Source organism: Melanostigma gelatinosum (genome assembly GCF_949748355.1).
Source record: "Melanostigma gelatinosum genome assembly, chromosome: 4".
Classification (NCBI taxonomy): domain Eukaryota; kingdom Metazoa; phylum Chordata; class Actinopteri; order Perciformes; family Zoarcidae; genus Melanostigma; species Melanostigma gelatinosum.
Window position 1 is genome coordinate 10250613 of NC_136637.1, and position 18562 is coordinate 10269174.

General features: G+C 43.3%; 1 protein-coding gene across 1 annotated transcript in view; it reads right to left on the bottom strand.

Annotated features, from left to right (window-relative positions):
* ptprsa (protein tyrosine phosphatase receptor type Sa) overlaps positions 1-18562 on the bottom strand; it is a 165063-nt gene that overhangs the window by 17148 nt on the left and 129353 nt on the right. The window contains exons 20-25 of the mRNA XM_079266720.1: positions 17252-17367; positions 12869-12916; positions 8842-8939; positions 5960-6083; positions 3512-3687; positions 1550-1669 (exon numbers count right to left, since the gene is read on the bottom strand). Coding sequence (XP_079122846.1) covers positions 1550-1669; positions 3512-3687; positions 5960-6083; positions 8842-8939; positions 12869-12916; positions 17252-17367 — 682 coding nt within the window. The remainder of the gene's footprint in view (positions 1-1549; positions 1670-3511; positions 3688-5959; positions 6084-8841; positions 8940-12868; positions 12917-17251; positions 17368-18562) is intronic.

The window sequence follows — 18562 nt, forward strand, 5'->3', positions numbered from 1 at the left end:
AAATGAGCATGGTAATTAAAAGCAAACTGACCTAAATCTTATTTTCCTTTATTTTCTTTTGGACATTCCCCATTTCTGTACTTGAGGTAGGTTGCATTGATATGGTTTGTACTTGTTTTACTGAAAAATATGTTATTTTATTCAGGATTTATCAGTAGACACAATTTGGAATCACTGCAGGACATGCATACACATGGATAGGTACCACAGTGGCTGCTTTATAGATGCACTGTGTGTGTGTGTGTGTGTGTGTGTGTGTGTGATGCCAGCTTCTGCTACCTCATACTTCACACAAATTCAACGCAGCATTTTTTCCTCCAGAGATATAAAGTGAAAACAGCTCAGTGAGAAATCACAGCAATTGCTGCAGTTATAAGGGGGAGGGAGACGATGGATAGAAAAAGAATCCCATCGGTAGGTTTGATGGGGGCTGAGAGCAGCAAAATGTAAATGGCACTGAATGTCAACCAGCAAGCTTTAAAGCACCGTGGCTGCTGATACGCTGCTATCGTCACCATCACTGGTTTGCCCCGGTGATCATTGCTCCACCGGCAGTCCTACAAAGCTACAAAGTCAGCTGTGACGTCTGTGTGGTGCTGTCTGGTTAAGGGGGGACATTTTGGAAATATCTTATCCTTCCAAAGGCAGTTTGTAAAAGCATCTGTGTTTCTTTCTTCTTCTTTTATTCTGTGTCTATGCATGAAGGTCTGTATCGACATGCACTTTAATGTGTGATGTTAATGTCTGCAGGTGTGTGTCTGTGTTTGGCATCATATTTTTGCAGATGGTTCAGAGGTATGTAAACACATGTATTTTGGTTTTGTGTGTGTCCTTTGCTGTATGTTTTGTGTATGAGTGTGCATGTGAGATTACATGTGCAAATGCGTCATTCTAAGAAGGTTCTCGTCTGTGTGCAGACTCTGTATCTGCCGGTGTGTTTCAGTGTTTAAATTTGTGTGCGTGTGTGTGTGTGTGTGCATGTATTTGTGGGCATATGAGCAGTCTGCCAATTATGTATATTGAGTTTCTCCTCTGCTCACTTTACGTAAGTGCTCCAATTTGGCAGATGCACATAAACAGATGATCTATTGAGCAGCGAGAGCACTGAACAAGGTACAAGGGGGTGGACTGGAAGGACAATGCGGACGAAGGGTTATATATATATATATATATATATGTACATATATATATACATATATATATAATATGTGTATATACCTTTACATCCAATTGACACACAGCACACGGTTCATGCCATCATTTCTTTTACATGCACTCTTTGTGTCATTTTTGCAAGGTGTGTCCCATTAATCAGCCCTCTGTATTCTGGACAGACATTAAAAAGGATATTTTTATTCATGGTTGTCCAACTCGATGGTAAACATAATGTCCCTATTGTATTTGCTTAGACATGCTGAAGTACTGTCTGCAGAATTATCCTTGTGTCATTTCTGGTTTTGCTACAGTATTACTGCGATAGAGCAAAGAGAAGACAGCGGTAATGTACATACCATATGTGTGTGGGAGAAAGAGCGATAAATCATCCTACCTTGTGCAAGGAGAAAGTGCGGACACAGAACGTGGCCAATTCTATGGTGTCCAACAGGGTCACTTGGGTCATACCATAGGTTTCTGTGGCGCGACTGGGCCAGTACTGGTCACACTTAATCTGGAAGTAAGAGAGAGAGAGAGACATATTTATGTCACATTCTATTTAAATGGAGTTTCCACTTCTGAAAAACATCGTGCACATGACAGGAGGGGTCGAGAAAAATTGAAACCTTGATCGGTCTGACATGATAACATGCACTCGCGCGCATTAAGCAAGTCCTCCTGTGGATTAAACTCCAAGGCAGTGTTTGGCAGGAACACCAGGATAGCTTCACTCTATTTCAAATCTGAGAAACGACACTCAGCAGACTGACCAGACTGTCACAGCAACTCTATTCTTACAGCTTCATTTCACCATCAATCCTACGTGTGTCTTTCTCGACATCTTACAGCAAAAAAAGTAAATAAATTGTTGTCATTTCAGATCGTCATATAAAATAACTCTTATTCTTGTAAATGCTTTAGTAGGAGTAACACTTTTAATCAAATCCAAGATGGATGTTTCATTTTGACTTTTTCGTCCAGTGGTTCTACAGTATATCTAAAAAAGACAACACCTGCTTCCCCCCATCCATCCTCTGTCAGTTTACTGAATACAAATTCATTCAATATGGGGTGTGACGCGCTGGCGAACCTCAGATGAGAAGTGACAGCAAGCGAGGGAGATGCGCTGCTCTCCAGCTTTCTCTACCACTTCTTGCTCAATCTGTCAAGTGCTACCGCCCGCTAATCCGGATCACGTTTGACAGGAGTGGAACGCACATGCCAAAGAGCACAATCTTCGTCGATCCGTCCCATATAAGGGTGCACTCACACCACTTTTTTGTAGCGCTCACCTGCATTATTATCTCGTAATTTAGAAAAAATGCTCATAAGAGAGGCACTTTGTTTACATATTGACTAGCTGTCACTAGGGGCAAACAGACAGAACTGATATCAAACTGCAGAAAACACTGTCTCTTAGAGTTCGACAGAGTCCCTATGCCACCTGACCATTCTTCTACGACATTTTCCATTTTTAATCTGATAGTTAGTGTGGTTATAAAGTGCTGCTGTTGCCTTCTTACTTTGAATCCGTCTCTCTTCTTTGCTGGAGTTAGTTGGCAAAAAAAAAGTGTTTGTGTCAAAGGTACATATAAAATGTTGGACTGTTTATAACAGTGTAGAAATGTTCCTTTCCATCTCGAGGACGGAGCCTTCTAAAGAATACTCTACACTTCCTGCACACCTTGTGGCCGCTTCCCATGGACATAAACGTGTGAAGGGAAAACCCAAATGCTAAATAAAGTGAACTACGGTAGTGTGATCATACCATGACATCTTATTCCTAAGTCACTGTGCTCTTCATGCACGTTTTCCTCTAACTTCCACTGTCAACAGATGGTTGTGGGAGGTACTGGTCACAAGTACAGTAACAACTATGTGGTACTCGGTTGCAGAACATTTTATTTTAGCTTCCTGCACTGTGCACTCTGAGCACTAAAACTTGCTAAGCTGGCAGCACTGTAGGGAACAAGCAACAGCTTGTCTTCTGCACTGCAAATAAGGAGAGAAACGATAGCAAAGACTCTCCCAGTGGATAAGCAGCCTACCTTATCAGATGTGAACAGGTAGGCCATCTTTCAGTTCACGACATTTCATCCCCCTCCCCCTGCTGCTGTCACCACCCTTTTCAAATGTCTACTCTTCTCTGAAAGCAATCCATCTCAAGAAAATGAAGTCCGATTACTTACCAATAACCTTCAGATGTGAAACTGGGAAATAACCGTCAAGCTTTTGTCTTGCGAAACAGTGATTTCCTTTTGAGGTTTATTTGAAAGAAAAAATTCTAAAGTGGTTTGTGAGGCCACTGCAGGGGATCGTTAAAAAGTAACCAAAAAAAAGTGTTGAGCGGACTTACCCGTGACTTCTCCTCCAGCCTGGTCATCATAACCACAGTGGCTGCTCTCTGTTCCCACACCATCCTCCAGAAGTCCCCGAACGTCTCTGGCAATGGACCCTGGGTGGCGATGTAGGCGTTCTGCTTCCTGTAGCCATCAATGTAGTTGGTGTTGATATAGTCGCTACCTGTGATACCTAGATTTATACCACAACAAAAGAGATATTTAAAAAAAAAAATGCTTTTCTTCTTTTGATACATATTCTTCTTCATTATCTAACTTTACTCATTAATCGCACTTTTTTGTGACATCTGCCTCGATAATTCCCAAGTTTTCACACACACTAACTCTGTTTCCCAATCAATGATGGTGTAAAGACTCTCGACTGGGAAAAAAAATGAAAATAAGTAAGTTGCTCATGTAATGAGTTCTCACACCTCTTAATGTTGAAACAAGTGAAAATTGGCTGAGATCACTGAAAACAGAGAGCAGGCAGTGTCTTGTCATGTCAAAATATTCTCGGTGTTATTCTTGCCCAATAGATCTTCGTGCTTGTTTTGAAAACACAATTCCAAGACACAATACAAGATTAAATGTTAAAACAATCTTGCAACCTTTTCCCCCGTCTGCTACGGCAGAGCTGAAGGAAACCGTCGTCCTTGTTCCATGTGAGTGGATTCAAATGCAGCAACTGCCTCAGTCACAATTTCCTCTCCTGCTCTTTTGTCATTTTCTCTCTCAACCTCTGTTGTTCTGCCTTGGTTTCTGTAGATACGTAACAACCCCCCCCATCTGATTTACCACCACCACAAATGGAGTGTGCTTGTAGATGGAGGATAGCGAAGGAGTAACAACAGCCAGGAGGTAGATCCAGCTACCATCCCTCTCAGCCCGCCACCATGCTTTGTGGCACACCGGTCCACTAAATCTAGCCGCAAGGAACGCCTCCACATTGTGGGGTGGACGAAAGCGTACTGGAAACAGAACGACAAGGATGGTGTGTACAGCAGAAGTAAGCTCGTTTGCATGTAACTATCTGTCCCATTACCGTCTCTAAGTAATGGGACATTTCAAAGCTAAACGATGTAGTTCACGGCAATGCTTCATCAGGATTGCTCATGATAGCAAGTGCCAAAGTTGTGTGCAGGACGAAACCGTCATCAAGCGGGAATCAGGGCTTGTGTGGTGTCCTGCATCCTGGAAGGCAAGGTGTCCCTTCCATTTTAAAATGTTCTAGAAAAAAGATTCAAGCCCACATGGTGTGGAGACGCAGTGTGGAGAACAACCAGGGTGGAGGGGAAGAATAAGATGGAGAGAGAGAGAGAGACGAGGGGAGGCCAAAGAAGAAAAGAGAAGAAAGAATGGAGATAAGGGAAAAAAGAAAGAAAGAGAGGCAAATGTCATTAAAACGGATACCACGTAGCACAATCCGACTGTGGTGCCCTGGCTTTAGTCATAGCTAAGTGAACAGAGAATAGCGGCGTGCATGAATTGTTCTACTGCTGCGACTAATGGCAAAATCACTGCAATGTAAAATAGAAATTTCAGACTTGATTAATTTATGTATTTATGGACGATGCATTTTTTTTTCTCCCTGGGATCATTTTGTTATGCATGTTGTCGCACCCTCAAATTGGCCTGACTATTGCGAGATGTCGAAATCTAGTCGGAGCAGTTATCTCTCACAAAAGAGAGAGTACTGTGGAGCAGGGAGTTTGGCACAAACTCTGAGGAGTCTGGATCTCTTCTGGTGATGCGACGCCAGAACAATGTCAGCGGTGAAGGGTGACTACCTCTGACAATGTCCCTTGAGATTTAGGAGGCACGGGGAAGAGTTTTTCTCGCTGCGGGATTCTCTGCACTGTGTCTGTGGGCAGTTAGAGGGAAGTCATCAGAGCGGGCCAAGATCGGATGAGACAAATGGGACGGTGAAAGCACTGGTTCAATTCCTGGTGCTGGGTCCAGAGATGAGCTGATACAAGTCCCTGCCGAACACCCACAACAACAACATGATTCCATGAACTGCTTAGCTGCTCAGCAGCAAGCTGAGCTGAAACTCGCCTCCCGTTTGGACTCCCACCAAACGTTGTTTTGTTCTTTACACTCACTGGTTGCTGCTGAACTGAATTTGAACTTCACATACTATAAATTATTTCAATCTATTTCAGGCATGTTTAATGCCATTTTGCGTCACATTACTGCATTGACTCGAGGCAGTTCTTGTATAATTCAGCCGAGTCTAATGCATTTATTCTTCTCATTTTAAGGTCTTAATTGTATTTAATGTGATATCTTCTGCACTGCTATGCACTGTTCTAGTCTAGTCCCATCCGGTCTATCCAGTATAAATTCCTAATTACTCAAACTGACTCTGTAATTATGAGGATTTCCCAAAAGGGTCTGCAATGAGCTGAGCTCATCTCGGAGGTGGTGTAGGTGCAGAGTGTGAGGATGAGTGTGAGCCTTACCCTCGATGGGAGCCAGAATGACGCGGGAGTGGTCGTAGGCGATGACGTTGGCGTAGCGATTTTTGGGCTTGTTCACCTCCAGGTTGGAATGTTCCCAGGTGAACTGCTGGCCTGGATCGATAGACTGACGGGGGGTGAAAGACAGGCAAAACATGCACACACAAAGAAGAAATCAGAAGAGCCTTGGAAGGAGCTGAGCAATAACAGTACGACCTGAATGTTATCAAAGAGAGGAGGGGGTGAGGGAGAGAGAGGGTGATTTCCCCAAAGGAAAGCAAGAACATGGCATCATGAAAATCTGCTCACTGCCTGGTTTAAATACTCCCGGCAGCTGTACGGTACTTTATCAATATCATTAATGTAGCGGGTGTGTAATGACAAATAAGAATATTGATGAAGGCGGCCGCTCCCCCCCCTTCGAGGAGAGGGCTTGGAGCGAGGCCCGACACTCGGGGAAAAGAGCCGCCTCTTTACAATCCAAGCATTCCAGATAAATATTCTGTTCCCTTGTCAGGATAATTAAGTATTCCATTACGATTCCATGTTTGCTTATAGGCGCCTGGCGCTCTGTTGGTGTAGGGATGGAGGCGTGAAGGTTATTTGCAGTTAGGGCTTCAGCATGTAGGGGGGGTGGGGGGGGCTGCAGAGAGAGAGAGACTGAAGCTGAATGAAGTCCAATTGGAAACCTGATCTAACAATTTCCATGCAATCATTGCAGCAATCAGAGCCTCTGTTTGAGGCTCGCTCCATCTGTTTATTTCTTTCTTTCTGCTCTCTCCTCTCTATCCCTCTTTCTTTGTCCCCGTTTCCCTTATCTGCATCTCTCCATCTTCAAAGTCTTCCACTTTTTGCCCATATTTCTTTCTCCCTTTATCTCTGTCTCCATCTCCCGTCTCCTCTCTGATGTTTACACTCCTTCTCTAGCAGACACCCTCCAGCTATTTTCTCTTTCTTTTCAGATTACCTTTAGGCTGACTGTGTGTGTGTGTGTGTGTGTGTGTGTGTGTGTGTGTGTGTGTGTGTGTGTGTGTGTGTGTGTGTGTGTGTGTGTGCATAAAAAGATTGGGGTCACTTCCCTGAAACATCGCTCAATTAAAAAATTGAAAACCACATCTGTGTAGTCCAAACTTGAACAGCTTTTTTCATAAATTACATTTAGGATGCATGGATGGCAAAAGTCCACACTCAAATTCTGCAACAACTGGAATTCCTCCCTCTTCCTCCGCCTTTTGATCCAAGATGACACATTCGAAGATGAATGACAGCTCCTGTCAAGCGGGGAGGCTTTGCAGGACATGGCTCTTAATTGCCTGAGAGAGAAGACGGATAAACTCGGCGGCGTCTTCATCTTCAGGTAAAACTGTGGCTGCCTTTTCATTGCCGTTTGTGTGTCAGATTATCTCCTCTTCATCTCCGCTCTCCAGCTGAGTTGCCCTGCTCTCTCTCTCTCTCCCCTCACTGAATCCTCATCATCAACCAAGCCTCCCCACCTCATCTCTCTACCCTCTTCGCTCCATTTTTCCTTCTCCCTCACATCCCACCCGGCTAAAAACCAATCAGTCAAAGCCCCGTAGAGCTGTGCTTGGCAAGCCAGGGCGTCCGGACGAGCAGCCATTCATCAAGAAAATAACAAAATTTAAATTACACTTCTCTATTTAATTTGGTCATTTATTTTTCCTGGGGGGTGGTTCGGTGAAGGAGCAAGGGGACGGAGAGAGCGAAAAAGACAGAGTGTGAGAAAAGACGAACGGAGAAGGGGGGGTTGAATGTTCTCTCAAAGCCAAGTAATTACAAGTTGTAGTTGTACCAACGCGTCAACTTTGGCATCACGTCTCTCGTCTCTCTTCCCCCCGAATGGAACAAGCTTGTCCACTTGGTACATAGCCCGGGTGTGGATTTATGAATAATAGATACCCAAGAAATACTGGTTGGCTATGAGAAGTCATTATCCACCCACATCCCCCGGCAGGCATGACAGCAATCTATGCTGGTGTACCTGCTTCCTACCGTAGCTTGGCGTGCAGCAAGGCGACAGGCACAGTGATTTAGGAATGGCGAGGAGGGGATATTGCTTGTATGCAAATGAGAGCTGATTCAGCACTCCTGATTTCTAATCAACTCTCGTGTCATTTATAACCACAACTCTGAGCTCAGACAGCTCGGCTACACGCACACACACATAAACGGACTGTGTTAAAGCCTGACTGCCACTGTGCTTTTCCCCCAAAAACACATGAGTTGAGTTGTGCGTACACCAGTCTATGTCTCTATTTTGGAAGAAAGATCATCTTTGCTTCGTTCACTGGTGTGTGTGTGTGTGTGACGGATTTCAAACCACTGATTTATCCCCTAATAGAGCCATTACCTTAATTACATTTTCTGAAGTAGATGTTGATGACTGTAATTTCTGGTCTTTTTTTCAAATCGGTTCCCTCAAGTCCCCAACTTCTCAATGTTTCTATCTTTCTCAGTTGAATGCACCTACCCAACACACATCTCAGATGTCACAAAAGGCCATGTTTCATTTGGCAGCAGTGAGATTCAGCTTCTTGTTTTCCTGTTTCCTGATGTAGGACTGGGCGCATTACAGTCGTATGATTCTTTTACTCAGCAAAGGATTTGAGGAGTTGCATTCAGCAGCTCAGGAGTTGCAACAACCCGCCGAGGGATATTGTATACGAAAATGACAATTGTCTTGTTTTGCCATGTAGAGGCTGCAAATATATCTGAAGAAATACGTGGCTAAGAATAACTGATGTTTCGTAAATTGCTCAAGCACATTTCCCTGAGGGACTCTTGTGTCCGCTTCCAATGAAAACACAATCAGACAGGATTCAATATTCTGAAGAAAGTTTGACTTTTGAACCCTTTGGCCCACTAACCTCATATTCCTGGGAGAGCTTGAGGTTGTCGTTGGCCTTGAGAAGCTCTGTGTGTTCAGCCAGCTCTGATATGGGGATGGGAGGATGAGTCATCATACCTGATTGTCAAAAAAATTGAGAGAGAATTTCCACACAGGGGAAGAGAGAATGGAAAGTGCGTTAGTACAGCAGAGAGGACACACAAGTTCAAAACTCAAAAATCACACAACTCCTGATTTTCGGGTGAGAATGTGTTGCTTACAGAACAATGGAAGTTGGGTTTTAGTGGTGGGGAAGCTTGTGCAGAACATGGTGAATGCCACACACAGCGAACACGTACAGACTGGTGATGTTACAAGCACTTGATCGGACCAGGCCAGAGCTCAAAAACAGCTGGGTCTGTCGAGCAGGGCGGATTATTTTCTAAAGAAGCTGCTCGTATACACCCACAGACCAAAGTGTATTTATCCTCACAATGGCCATGATGCTGATGGATAGGAGGACCAATACGACCAATGTTCCTGAGTGTAGCCTGAGAAAAACATCCGAAGACATCAATCTTCTTTTATAGCTTTGGGAATGAGTTTAAAATGACACGAGATGGAAAAGTTTTTGATGGTGAGATCACAGACAGGAAACACAGCAGCCTTTTTTTAGTCTTTCTGTTGACAAATTCCCTTTCACTCCTCATTGAAGATAATTAAGAGTAAGAAGAATTCAATACTGGATCACTGGTTGGTGGGAAAAACGTAAATATGGTTTTACTTAATTAAAGAAGATCCAACAAATTCAAGTAATTTCTCATTATTGATACGTGAATATATTATTATTTTCAACATTTAAACTTTCTTACTTTCAACATAATCTTCAATTAAAAAGAAAGATGCGAGAGAAGCTCTTAAACAGTGTTAACGTGGATCAGACCTAACTGCACGACTGTATCCTCATCCTGTAAGGCTCTCGTTGTGCTGTGTTGTTCGGCGACAACTTTTGACTGTTGCCTCTATAAAATGGCGCTTGTTCAAGAACGGAGCCCTGACCTGGGGGCTCATGGGAGGGAGGTGGGAGGGGGGGGGGGGATAAGGAGGTTTAGGAGTGTGAGTGATGTTGAGTGACACAGTGAGCTGCGCCATTCCAGCCAGCCGGTGCAAAGCAAGCAAGCTGCTGTTTCTACTATTTCCTTCATCTGCCGGTTCCCCCCCCCCCCAAAAAAACCCACAGTGAACATTGGCTCTAAGATGAACACCCCTTACTTCCCGAAATCACAAAAAAGCACTCACAGTTGCATGCCCACTTCCTTTTGACATTTAACCCGAGCAATTCCCAGAAAGAACTCAATTGGGTGGGAAAATTGTTGAGTATTTTCTTTTTTCTTTTTTGGCTCGCTTCAACATCCACTGAATATTGTGTCGCTGATGCTACAATATTATCAGCACTGATGTGCACTCCAGTCACTCATCCATTTAGGAGCAAATGCTGAGGCCATGTAATGGAATATGGAGCAGCCATAGATTGTGGCTCTGCCCCTGCGTGCAGCCTGCCTGTATTTCATGCGTTCACATGTTTAGCGAGAGGCCTCTCGTCCTGCAGAGTGACGAGGTCAAAAGTCGACAACATGTTGAAAGCTCTTCACACGGAAAAGTTACAAAGGCTTAATTAGGTGTGCAAATCGGCATAATCACATGAACATCCTTAATTTCCCTTTTCTCACTACCCCCCCCCCCCCCCCCCCAATGTCAAGGGGGTCACTGATGTTTTGGCTGCTTTTGTTACGCGTAAGAGAGGGAGCCCGACTCTCTCTGCGCTGACAGTCTTCATTAGTGATGCTGATTTATTTTACACTGACAGAACAATGCAGCAGCATCAATTACATGAAGATTAACACAGATTACAATGCACATATGAGACAAATGGAGATGACACTGGATGCCGTGACATCCTTCCGAAAATGAATGGACACACTGCATTAACAGCCTACTTGACAAACACCCATGCACTTCTTAATGATCATCATCATTTAAATGTTTACTGAATTAATAGTTTTCTTCGATTTTTTTATTTTTTTTTTAAAGCCTGTGTTGAATTTATTATTTCTTTTCAATGTCTTCAAATAAACTGAAACACAACCGTGTGAGGTAATCGGAGAACTCAAATTATACGAATGCAGTCGGACAGAACCGCGTGTTTAGTTATTACTTGAGTGTCTCAATGAGCTGACGAAGCATGCAGGTTGCGGTGGCATCACTTGAGAATGAGACAGAGTTATTAATCACTTCTGGTGCGGGAACTCATTGAGATCAGCATCGAGAAAAAGAGGAAATATTGCAAATTCAATTTAGTTTACTTGCCTCGAATTCAAAGGGAAAAGGCATCAGACATTATGAGCGGAATACGTAAATGCGTATGCAAATGAGGGGCCCTCACTTCTCCTTGAGAGAACAAGAGTGGGTTGTGTGAGAGGAGATCAAAGAATATGTGTGTGTGTGTGTGTGTGGTTTTGTAGTTTACTCTGTGTGTCTCTGTTTATTTGTGTGTCCGTGAGTTACTGATATGCTCAACCTCCAATCAATTCATTTCAGTTTGTGCTTACTGCCCGCATTACTGTCTGCATGTATAAGTGCCTGGTGCAGTTGGAGAGATACACAAGGCCAAAGTGTTTACGCATACATCCAAATAAAGCACAATGCACTGCCAGTGGGAAAGGCTGAAGGTTTTACATACTAGGGCTTGTTTATTCCCTAAAACGTTGGCAGTATGTTTAAAGAAACTTGTATGAAAACTATTTGAATCCTTACAACTGCAAAAGTCTTAACTCCATTATTTGACCTTTTATTCCACGTTGCCTTTTGCCAACATAACGCTATACGTGGTTTAGCTGCGCGGTGTTTTCACCGCACAGCTAAACCATTTCTCTCTCTCTGTGTTCTTTCCCAGCCTCACCCATGTGTTGTGTGTTCTCAAGACAAATGAGTCGATGGCGTCTGCTTTGTTCTCTTTCTTTTTGTCGTTTACACACTGCACGGCACATTGCAGTGTTTATCCGAGGAAAGACTCACTTTCAAAACTAGGCTTTGGCGTGACCCGTACTCACGCAAAGTCACTCAAGGACAAAACAGTTGGTATTCCCTACCCCCCCCACTCCAAAGCTCACCCTTCTCTTAAACACAACCCCTCCTCACCATGGCTTTTTACTATCCATGTACAGACTCTTCCATTTTTTCACAGCAATAACCAGCGTGATCAATGAACACAGATAAATAAACTAGCGTCTCATTACACATGTCCAATATCCCGATCCGCAGTCGATGCGCCTGAGAAATGTCATGATTCTTTTTGATAAGCCAAAACAGTCTCTCTCGGAAAGCCGATTTATGATGTTGCATATTTCCATATAAAAGGGAAGAAGTCTGACTGTGGGTAAGCAGAGAAAATAAATGGGGAAAAATTGGGAAGCGGTAAATCAGAAACTCTGCTTTTTCTCCCGGATGATCCTTTTGCAGTGAGCAGCGAGAGGGGGTGATCAAATGTCGAGCCATTGTTTGCCACCGCTTTAATTAATTCTGCTCGTTATCTCTGAGCACAGAAAAGACCCTGTTACTTCAGAATGGAAATGGGGCAGTGGTGGTGGTGGAGGAGGAGGAGGAGGAGGAGGAAGAAGGGAGAACAACAAGGAGGTGAGGAAGGGGAGGCAGAGAAAGAGGGATAACAGAGATTGTACTCCTGTAAAAAACCGTCTCAACCGTCTCTACATCAGCAGAAGTGATCGCACAGGTTATTTATGCATGGTGGATTAATGCACAGCCAACAGCCCAAGTGAATATCGTGACTGACATTCAATTAAGGAAAGGAAAAAAAACAGCCCAGTACACCAGTAGTAACCAACATCACATTAATTAGTGTTGAAATTTTGCTGCATAATGTGAAAAAAACAAACAAATGCAAATTACTGTATGTATTTGTAAATGAAGGCAAGCGAGCTTAAAACAAAAACAAAAACAAAAAAGATAAGAAAAGCTGGTACGCAAATGCTAAAAGCATAGAGACTAACTTTCATAGTCAAAATCTGCTTCACTCTGAGGACTGCTTAGACCAGAATCTGTAAAGAACAGCAAACATAAGAGAAAATGATTTCAAAAAGTTGTAATGTAACAGAAAATGTTATGTAAAAGAAAATATGAAAGTGTGCAAAATGACAAAAAGGGATAATTTTTTTGTACCAACAGTTTACCATCAGTCAACTAAGGCCCTTCCCAGGGAGGCCTGATTGACAGACTTGAGTCCAGACCGCCACACAGTCGTGAAAAAGTAGGGCTACAGTTTCAGATCAGATCAGATCAGCAACAGTCCTCCAGACTGGTTAGCCAAGGGCATCAGCCTGCTGAGAAACCCTTCTGCAAAGCCCCATATCAACGGTCATAGACATCATGGATAAGAAAATTGATTTGCTATCTATAAGCTTTCCTGAACAGCAGCTGGAACGTCCCATTGACAGCAATGAGGACGACACAGAGAAGCCAAAACCAGCTGATGTTTCCTGGTGAAAACTAACTCTGAAAGGTTCTTTCTTCAGCGGCTTGGTGCTGAGGCAATGGCATTGGGAAGGAAAGGTGCGGAAAAGTTGTGGAGCCACAGCTTATTGGAGACAGAGCTCTGAGGAATGCTGCGATGGTTCAAAGTCTTATTTGCACCAGAGGAGAAGTCCTCTCAGGCCGCAGCCAGCGATGCTATGTCCGAGTAGACTGAGGTCGTCTCAGCCCTTCAAGCAGAAAGGAGCCATCTGTGACGACGTTTAACTGGACATGTGGCTAAGAAATACAGTTTGATGGGATGCTGCCAAGCTGCCCATCAAGTGGAGGGAAACCATTTTTTTGCCAGGGCTGAAAGCTGAAATCAGATTAACAGCTCAGTGATCACATCAGCCAAAGATGGCAACTTTTATCCAAAGAGTACAGATCATTTGTTCCAGAGCATGTATAAGAAGTGAGAAATCGAAGGCAAGGAAATCTGAACTATGGGCAAAATCAAAAAAGATGTTTGTTTTTCGAAAAAAAACTCTGTTCTCCTACCAAAAAAAGTCTGGTCCCAAAAACACATTTACTAAAACATTGATGTAGTAAAAAGGCAGGAAAGACAACAATCCCAGTTGGGAGCCAAAACAAGCGCAAGGAATAATGGAAAAATACGAACATGATTAGGATGTATGTCAGCTCTAAAACTCTGCATAGCTCAATTCTGCAAAACATAAGTTACTCAAGTGAGTTTTGCTGGGTTTACCTTGCACTGACGTCTCACCGAGGCCAGTGGCGCCAAATGAGCGCTGAGAGATGAAGACATCGAACATTCCCCTCTCCCTAATTGATTTGTGACAATGACTAATTAAGCCTAGCAGGGGGTGCTCTGATCCACTGTCTCCAAACGTCATTCATCACAGCTGGAGGGAAGCACAGGCGTGTCTGATTATCTTTATGTGCGTGTGTGTGTTTCGACAGCACTCTTGGTGAGGAGGAGGGCACGGTTGTTGCAGACGTTGCTGTAATCTGTAGGTTGCTTTTGCACGCAAGCGCTTGGCTGGTGTCTGTGGGTTTCGCAAGTGTGTGATGCTGTCTGGAAGGAAATGTTTGATTTGTGCATGCTTCAATGTGGAAGCCACTTCCTCTGAGAGAATTATGGGGGCGTGAAGTGCCATATGCGATGCTGTATTGCAACACATCGAGATGGTACAAAGTATAAATAGAAAATATTTCAGAGATATGTTGAAGAGTAAACCCAGAGTGTTCACCTGAGTTCATATATATGTATATATATATATATATATATATAAATTGTCATTGTTATAGTTGACCATCTTTTCGCCTCAGTCGTAAAAAGAGAAACAGAGAAAAGACCGACGCAAAAAATATGAGAGGGAGAATCGAGTACTTGCAGCATAAGGGGGGCTTGGTTGGGGATAGACAGTAGATATCCACTCAGTCGTGCTGCTTCATTACTTTGGCCCCATTTGACAATTAAACCCCGGGCACCAATGGAGATAATGACAAAACGAGCCACTCTGCGCCCCCAAGGAGTTATGGGATGTCACTGTGAGGCTGTCACATGACATACAGGCTTCAAAGAAGAAACGCGCAAGCACACACATGCAATGTACACACTCTCTCTGAAACGCATTGGCCGAGCTTAGCTTATAGGAAGCCGAATCAAAAACATATTTTTGTTCCCCAGCACGAGGACCGAGCACACATTGCCGATGCGGCATATGCTCCGCTGGCGAGCAGAGGCCGTGGATAAGTGCACTGGGAGTATGCTCATTTGAACAATGGCCGCTATTAGCTGATGGGGATGTTCACAAATGCTCACCGGCCCACTTAATTGGGCTAAAACGTCCATTCAAATTAAATTCCTCGGGTGCGGAGATAACGACATCGTCCAATTCTGCGGAACAACGACAGGGCTGTCGAATGAGAAGGCTTTTCATATAAAGTACAAAGACTCTCAGCATGCTTTGGTGAACATTATGTGAGAGTCTGATTGTAACAAGAGATTCTATAATTTAAGGAACGCAGGAGGACAGTCGAGGGTACAGTTGAAAGTGCTGGAAGTCAGAGAGACAAATCCCAGGAATGGCCAATAAAAGCTCGTCATTGCTGAACCACTGATAGGGCTCTGAATATCAGGCAAGATAAAGATGAGGAGAAGAACTTCCAATTATGCAGAAGCAGGTTTCAGCATCTCCTTTCATCCTCGTGTCTCATGTAAATAAGTCTTTTTTTTTTTGTTCTCCAAGATACAAACTCAGGCAGCATGACTGGGCTACCAAAGAAGATAGAGAGAAATGCTCCATTTTGAAATCTGAGCCCTTTGATGGAGCAGAGACTGGCCGTGGATGACGGATGGATAATTGAGAGACAACTGGGAGACAGAAAGACGGAGGGAAGAGGGAAGAGAAAGGGAGGAGAAATGAGGGAACACAAGATGGAGGTGTTTGTTCTTTTAACCCATTGGCTTGGGCAGGTGAGAACATTTGAAATACAGCGCAAGTTTTTCAAAATGTCTCTCATTACTCGGTCAAATTAAGAGCTTGAAGAAAGAATATAATCCAAACCATCTAGTGTAAAACTAACAATGGAGGTAACTAACCTCTAATATGTTCGGATGTTTCCAAAACTGGAAATGTGCTGCTTGTAAACCCATGTCATTGTTATATATATATATATATATATATTTGTTTTTTTAAACAAATCATGGCTTAGTATTAGGCAGTGGGAACTTAATTGAATCATATACAACATACAGAAAAAAGCAAACTATAATTCAGATCAATTACAACAAACCGTAGATTGCTTTGTGGCCTAGATAACAGAAGGCTAAATAAGAGAAAGACAGACCGATAGAAAATGGGTTTGAAGAAGGAGGCAGGAGGAAGATGGAGAAGCCTTAGAGAATGAGTTTGGGATCGAATGTGCTCTGTTGTTAACACCAGGCTTTATCTCGGATGAAAACCAGACGGAGAGTGAGACAGAAGAGAAAGCAGGTCAAAACCCAGGATAACCTAAAAACAGGATTTGTTTTCAACATAGACACAATACGTCCAAAAACAGACATCATTCTCTAACTGTTTGTTATTCATAAATGGCTAATTGTTACATGCGGACATGGCACACACACATACATGGCTTGCAGGTAGTTACGGAAGGCACATAATGTCAAACAGAATGACGTGGGAGTACTTCACGGACATATATGCGGCAGCAGAAATTCAAATTTGAAGTTGCATCATGTGCGAATGGTTAATCTCTGTGTAGGCGGTACGCATGTGTGTGCCAGTCTTACAATCAGCTTTCACGATGTAAGTTATGTGTATATTAAAACAGATAACTGCACACGTTTTGTCTGACATGGGTAAAACACTGTAAAAAATAACGTGTTAAAAAGGAAGGTCTTCTGCAGGTATGTGTCTTTATTTGCTTTATGAAATAGCAGTTGGCCAGTATGAGCTTTTGACAGCCAATAACGGTTTTGTGGGATTCGAGCAGGTGCTAACGAACATTATTTGCCAAATTAAAAAAATTCCTTTCCATTTCAGTAGGTTGCAAAAATAAGGGTTTTGAAGTTCCTGCAAAACTTTGTTAACTGGAGGATACACAATGACACAATGTTGTATTAACGACCCAAGCTGTAAAATACCAGTTTTCCTGAAAGGCAAAACTAGGAAGGTCTCTTTACAAGATTGACAGGCTGTCACACCTACAGCTCCTTCACATCTCTGATATTGTCAGCGACAATTAAAATCTATTTTCTACAGAAAGTCCAATGTGGACAAATTCGGCCAAACATGTTGTGAACACAGTATGCCTGTTAAACTACAGCGGTTGCTCAATTCTACAATGAGACCGTTTGTGTTCCTCAGTGTATGTGTTGCGTGTCCTTCCTGTACCTGGAGTTTGGAAGTTGATGCGTCTCATCTCCACAGGGTCTGTAGGGTGGTGGGGTATAATGTCTGCGTTGTTCAGCAGACATTTCGTGCGCGGCTCTGACTCTTTTCTCTTGCGGCTGGAAAGCAAGACAAACGAAGAGTGGAAAGAGGGGACAACGTACAACAGAAAACAACAACTTTTAGTGAGCAGTTGATCAAGCAAAACAGTCACTACTCTTACTTATGATGACACCTAAACAACTCAGCAACTCCAACTGACTGACAGTGCAGCGGGTCAAGAAACAGGTGAGCTGAAAAATCTCTGTATCAGGTGCGGAAAATTCTCCTTCACCTTCACGAATTAAAGGCATGGTTTTTGCTGCGGCAGGCTACTTTCTCTTCCCCTGTATAAGGCAATGAAGTATGGCTAAACCTTACCTGTCAGGTTTGCTGTTTCCAGAGAAAGCAATAGGAGTCAAATAAATATATAAAGATGGTGAAAACACAACACACAAGGAGAAAGGGAGAGGGGGGAGGCAAGAAGAGAGATAAATCAATAGAGAGCAGTTTAAAATTCACAGGGGTCGCTGCTGGGCTCGCAAAATGCGAGATAAAGCTCATCAGCATTTGGAGGAGGTGAGTGCATGCGTGTGTGTGTGTGTGTGTGTGCACATGTATCAGTGTGTGAAAACAAGTGAGTGTTCAATAAAATGTGCAAGTAAGTGCATATATTGGTGAGCCTGTGTCTGGGTGCCTATTTACGCGTGTGTGCATATGTGTGTGTGTGTGCGAGGGTGCAGATCTAGATGGGTAAGGGGAATGTCAGGGCCAAGGGCAGACCCGGAAAACACTGTTCACCAGGGAGAGATTGAGAGGGAGATGGGAGAGTGAGGGGGACAGAAAGAGAAGAGAGAACAGAGAGAGAGAGATCCAAGGAGAGATGTTACTCTCCCTAACCACAAAGACTGACCTAAGGCAAGGTCAGACACTCAAGGATCATCTGACAGGAGCAATCTGTACTTGTGTTGCTCACACCAGCCCCCGTGGAATAATTCAGGGATCTTCCCTGGTATGTAAGGCGACCCTCTCTAGTCACTGAGACCTAAGCTACAACTAACTGTAAAATAAAGTGGGGAAATATTAACTGTAGATGGATGTTTGGAAGTACATTTATTTAGACAGGAGGCGATCTGTTGTTGTTCATGAGGCATAAATGCAGAGCTTGATTTCCACGACTAGAAAATAGGGTCACTCACTCCTGAAAAATGACTAACAGCATAAATCTTAAAGCAACAACTTTACGGAGCATTATTTCCTGAAGAAATATGTATT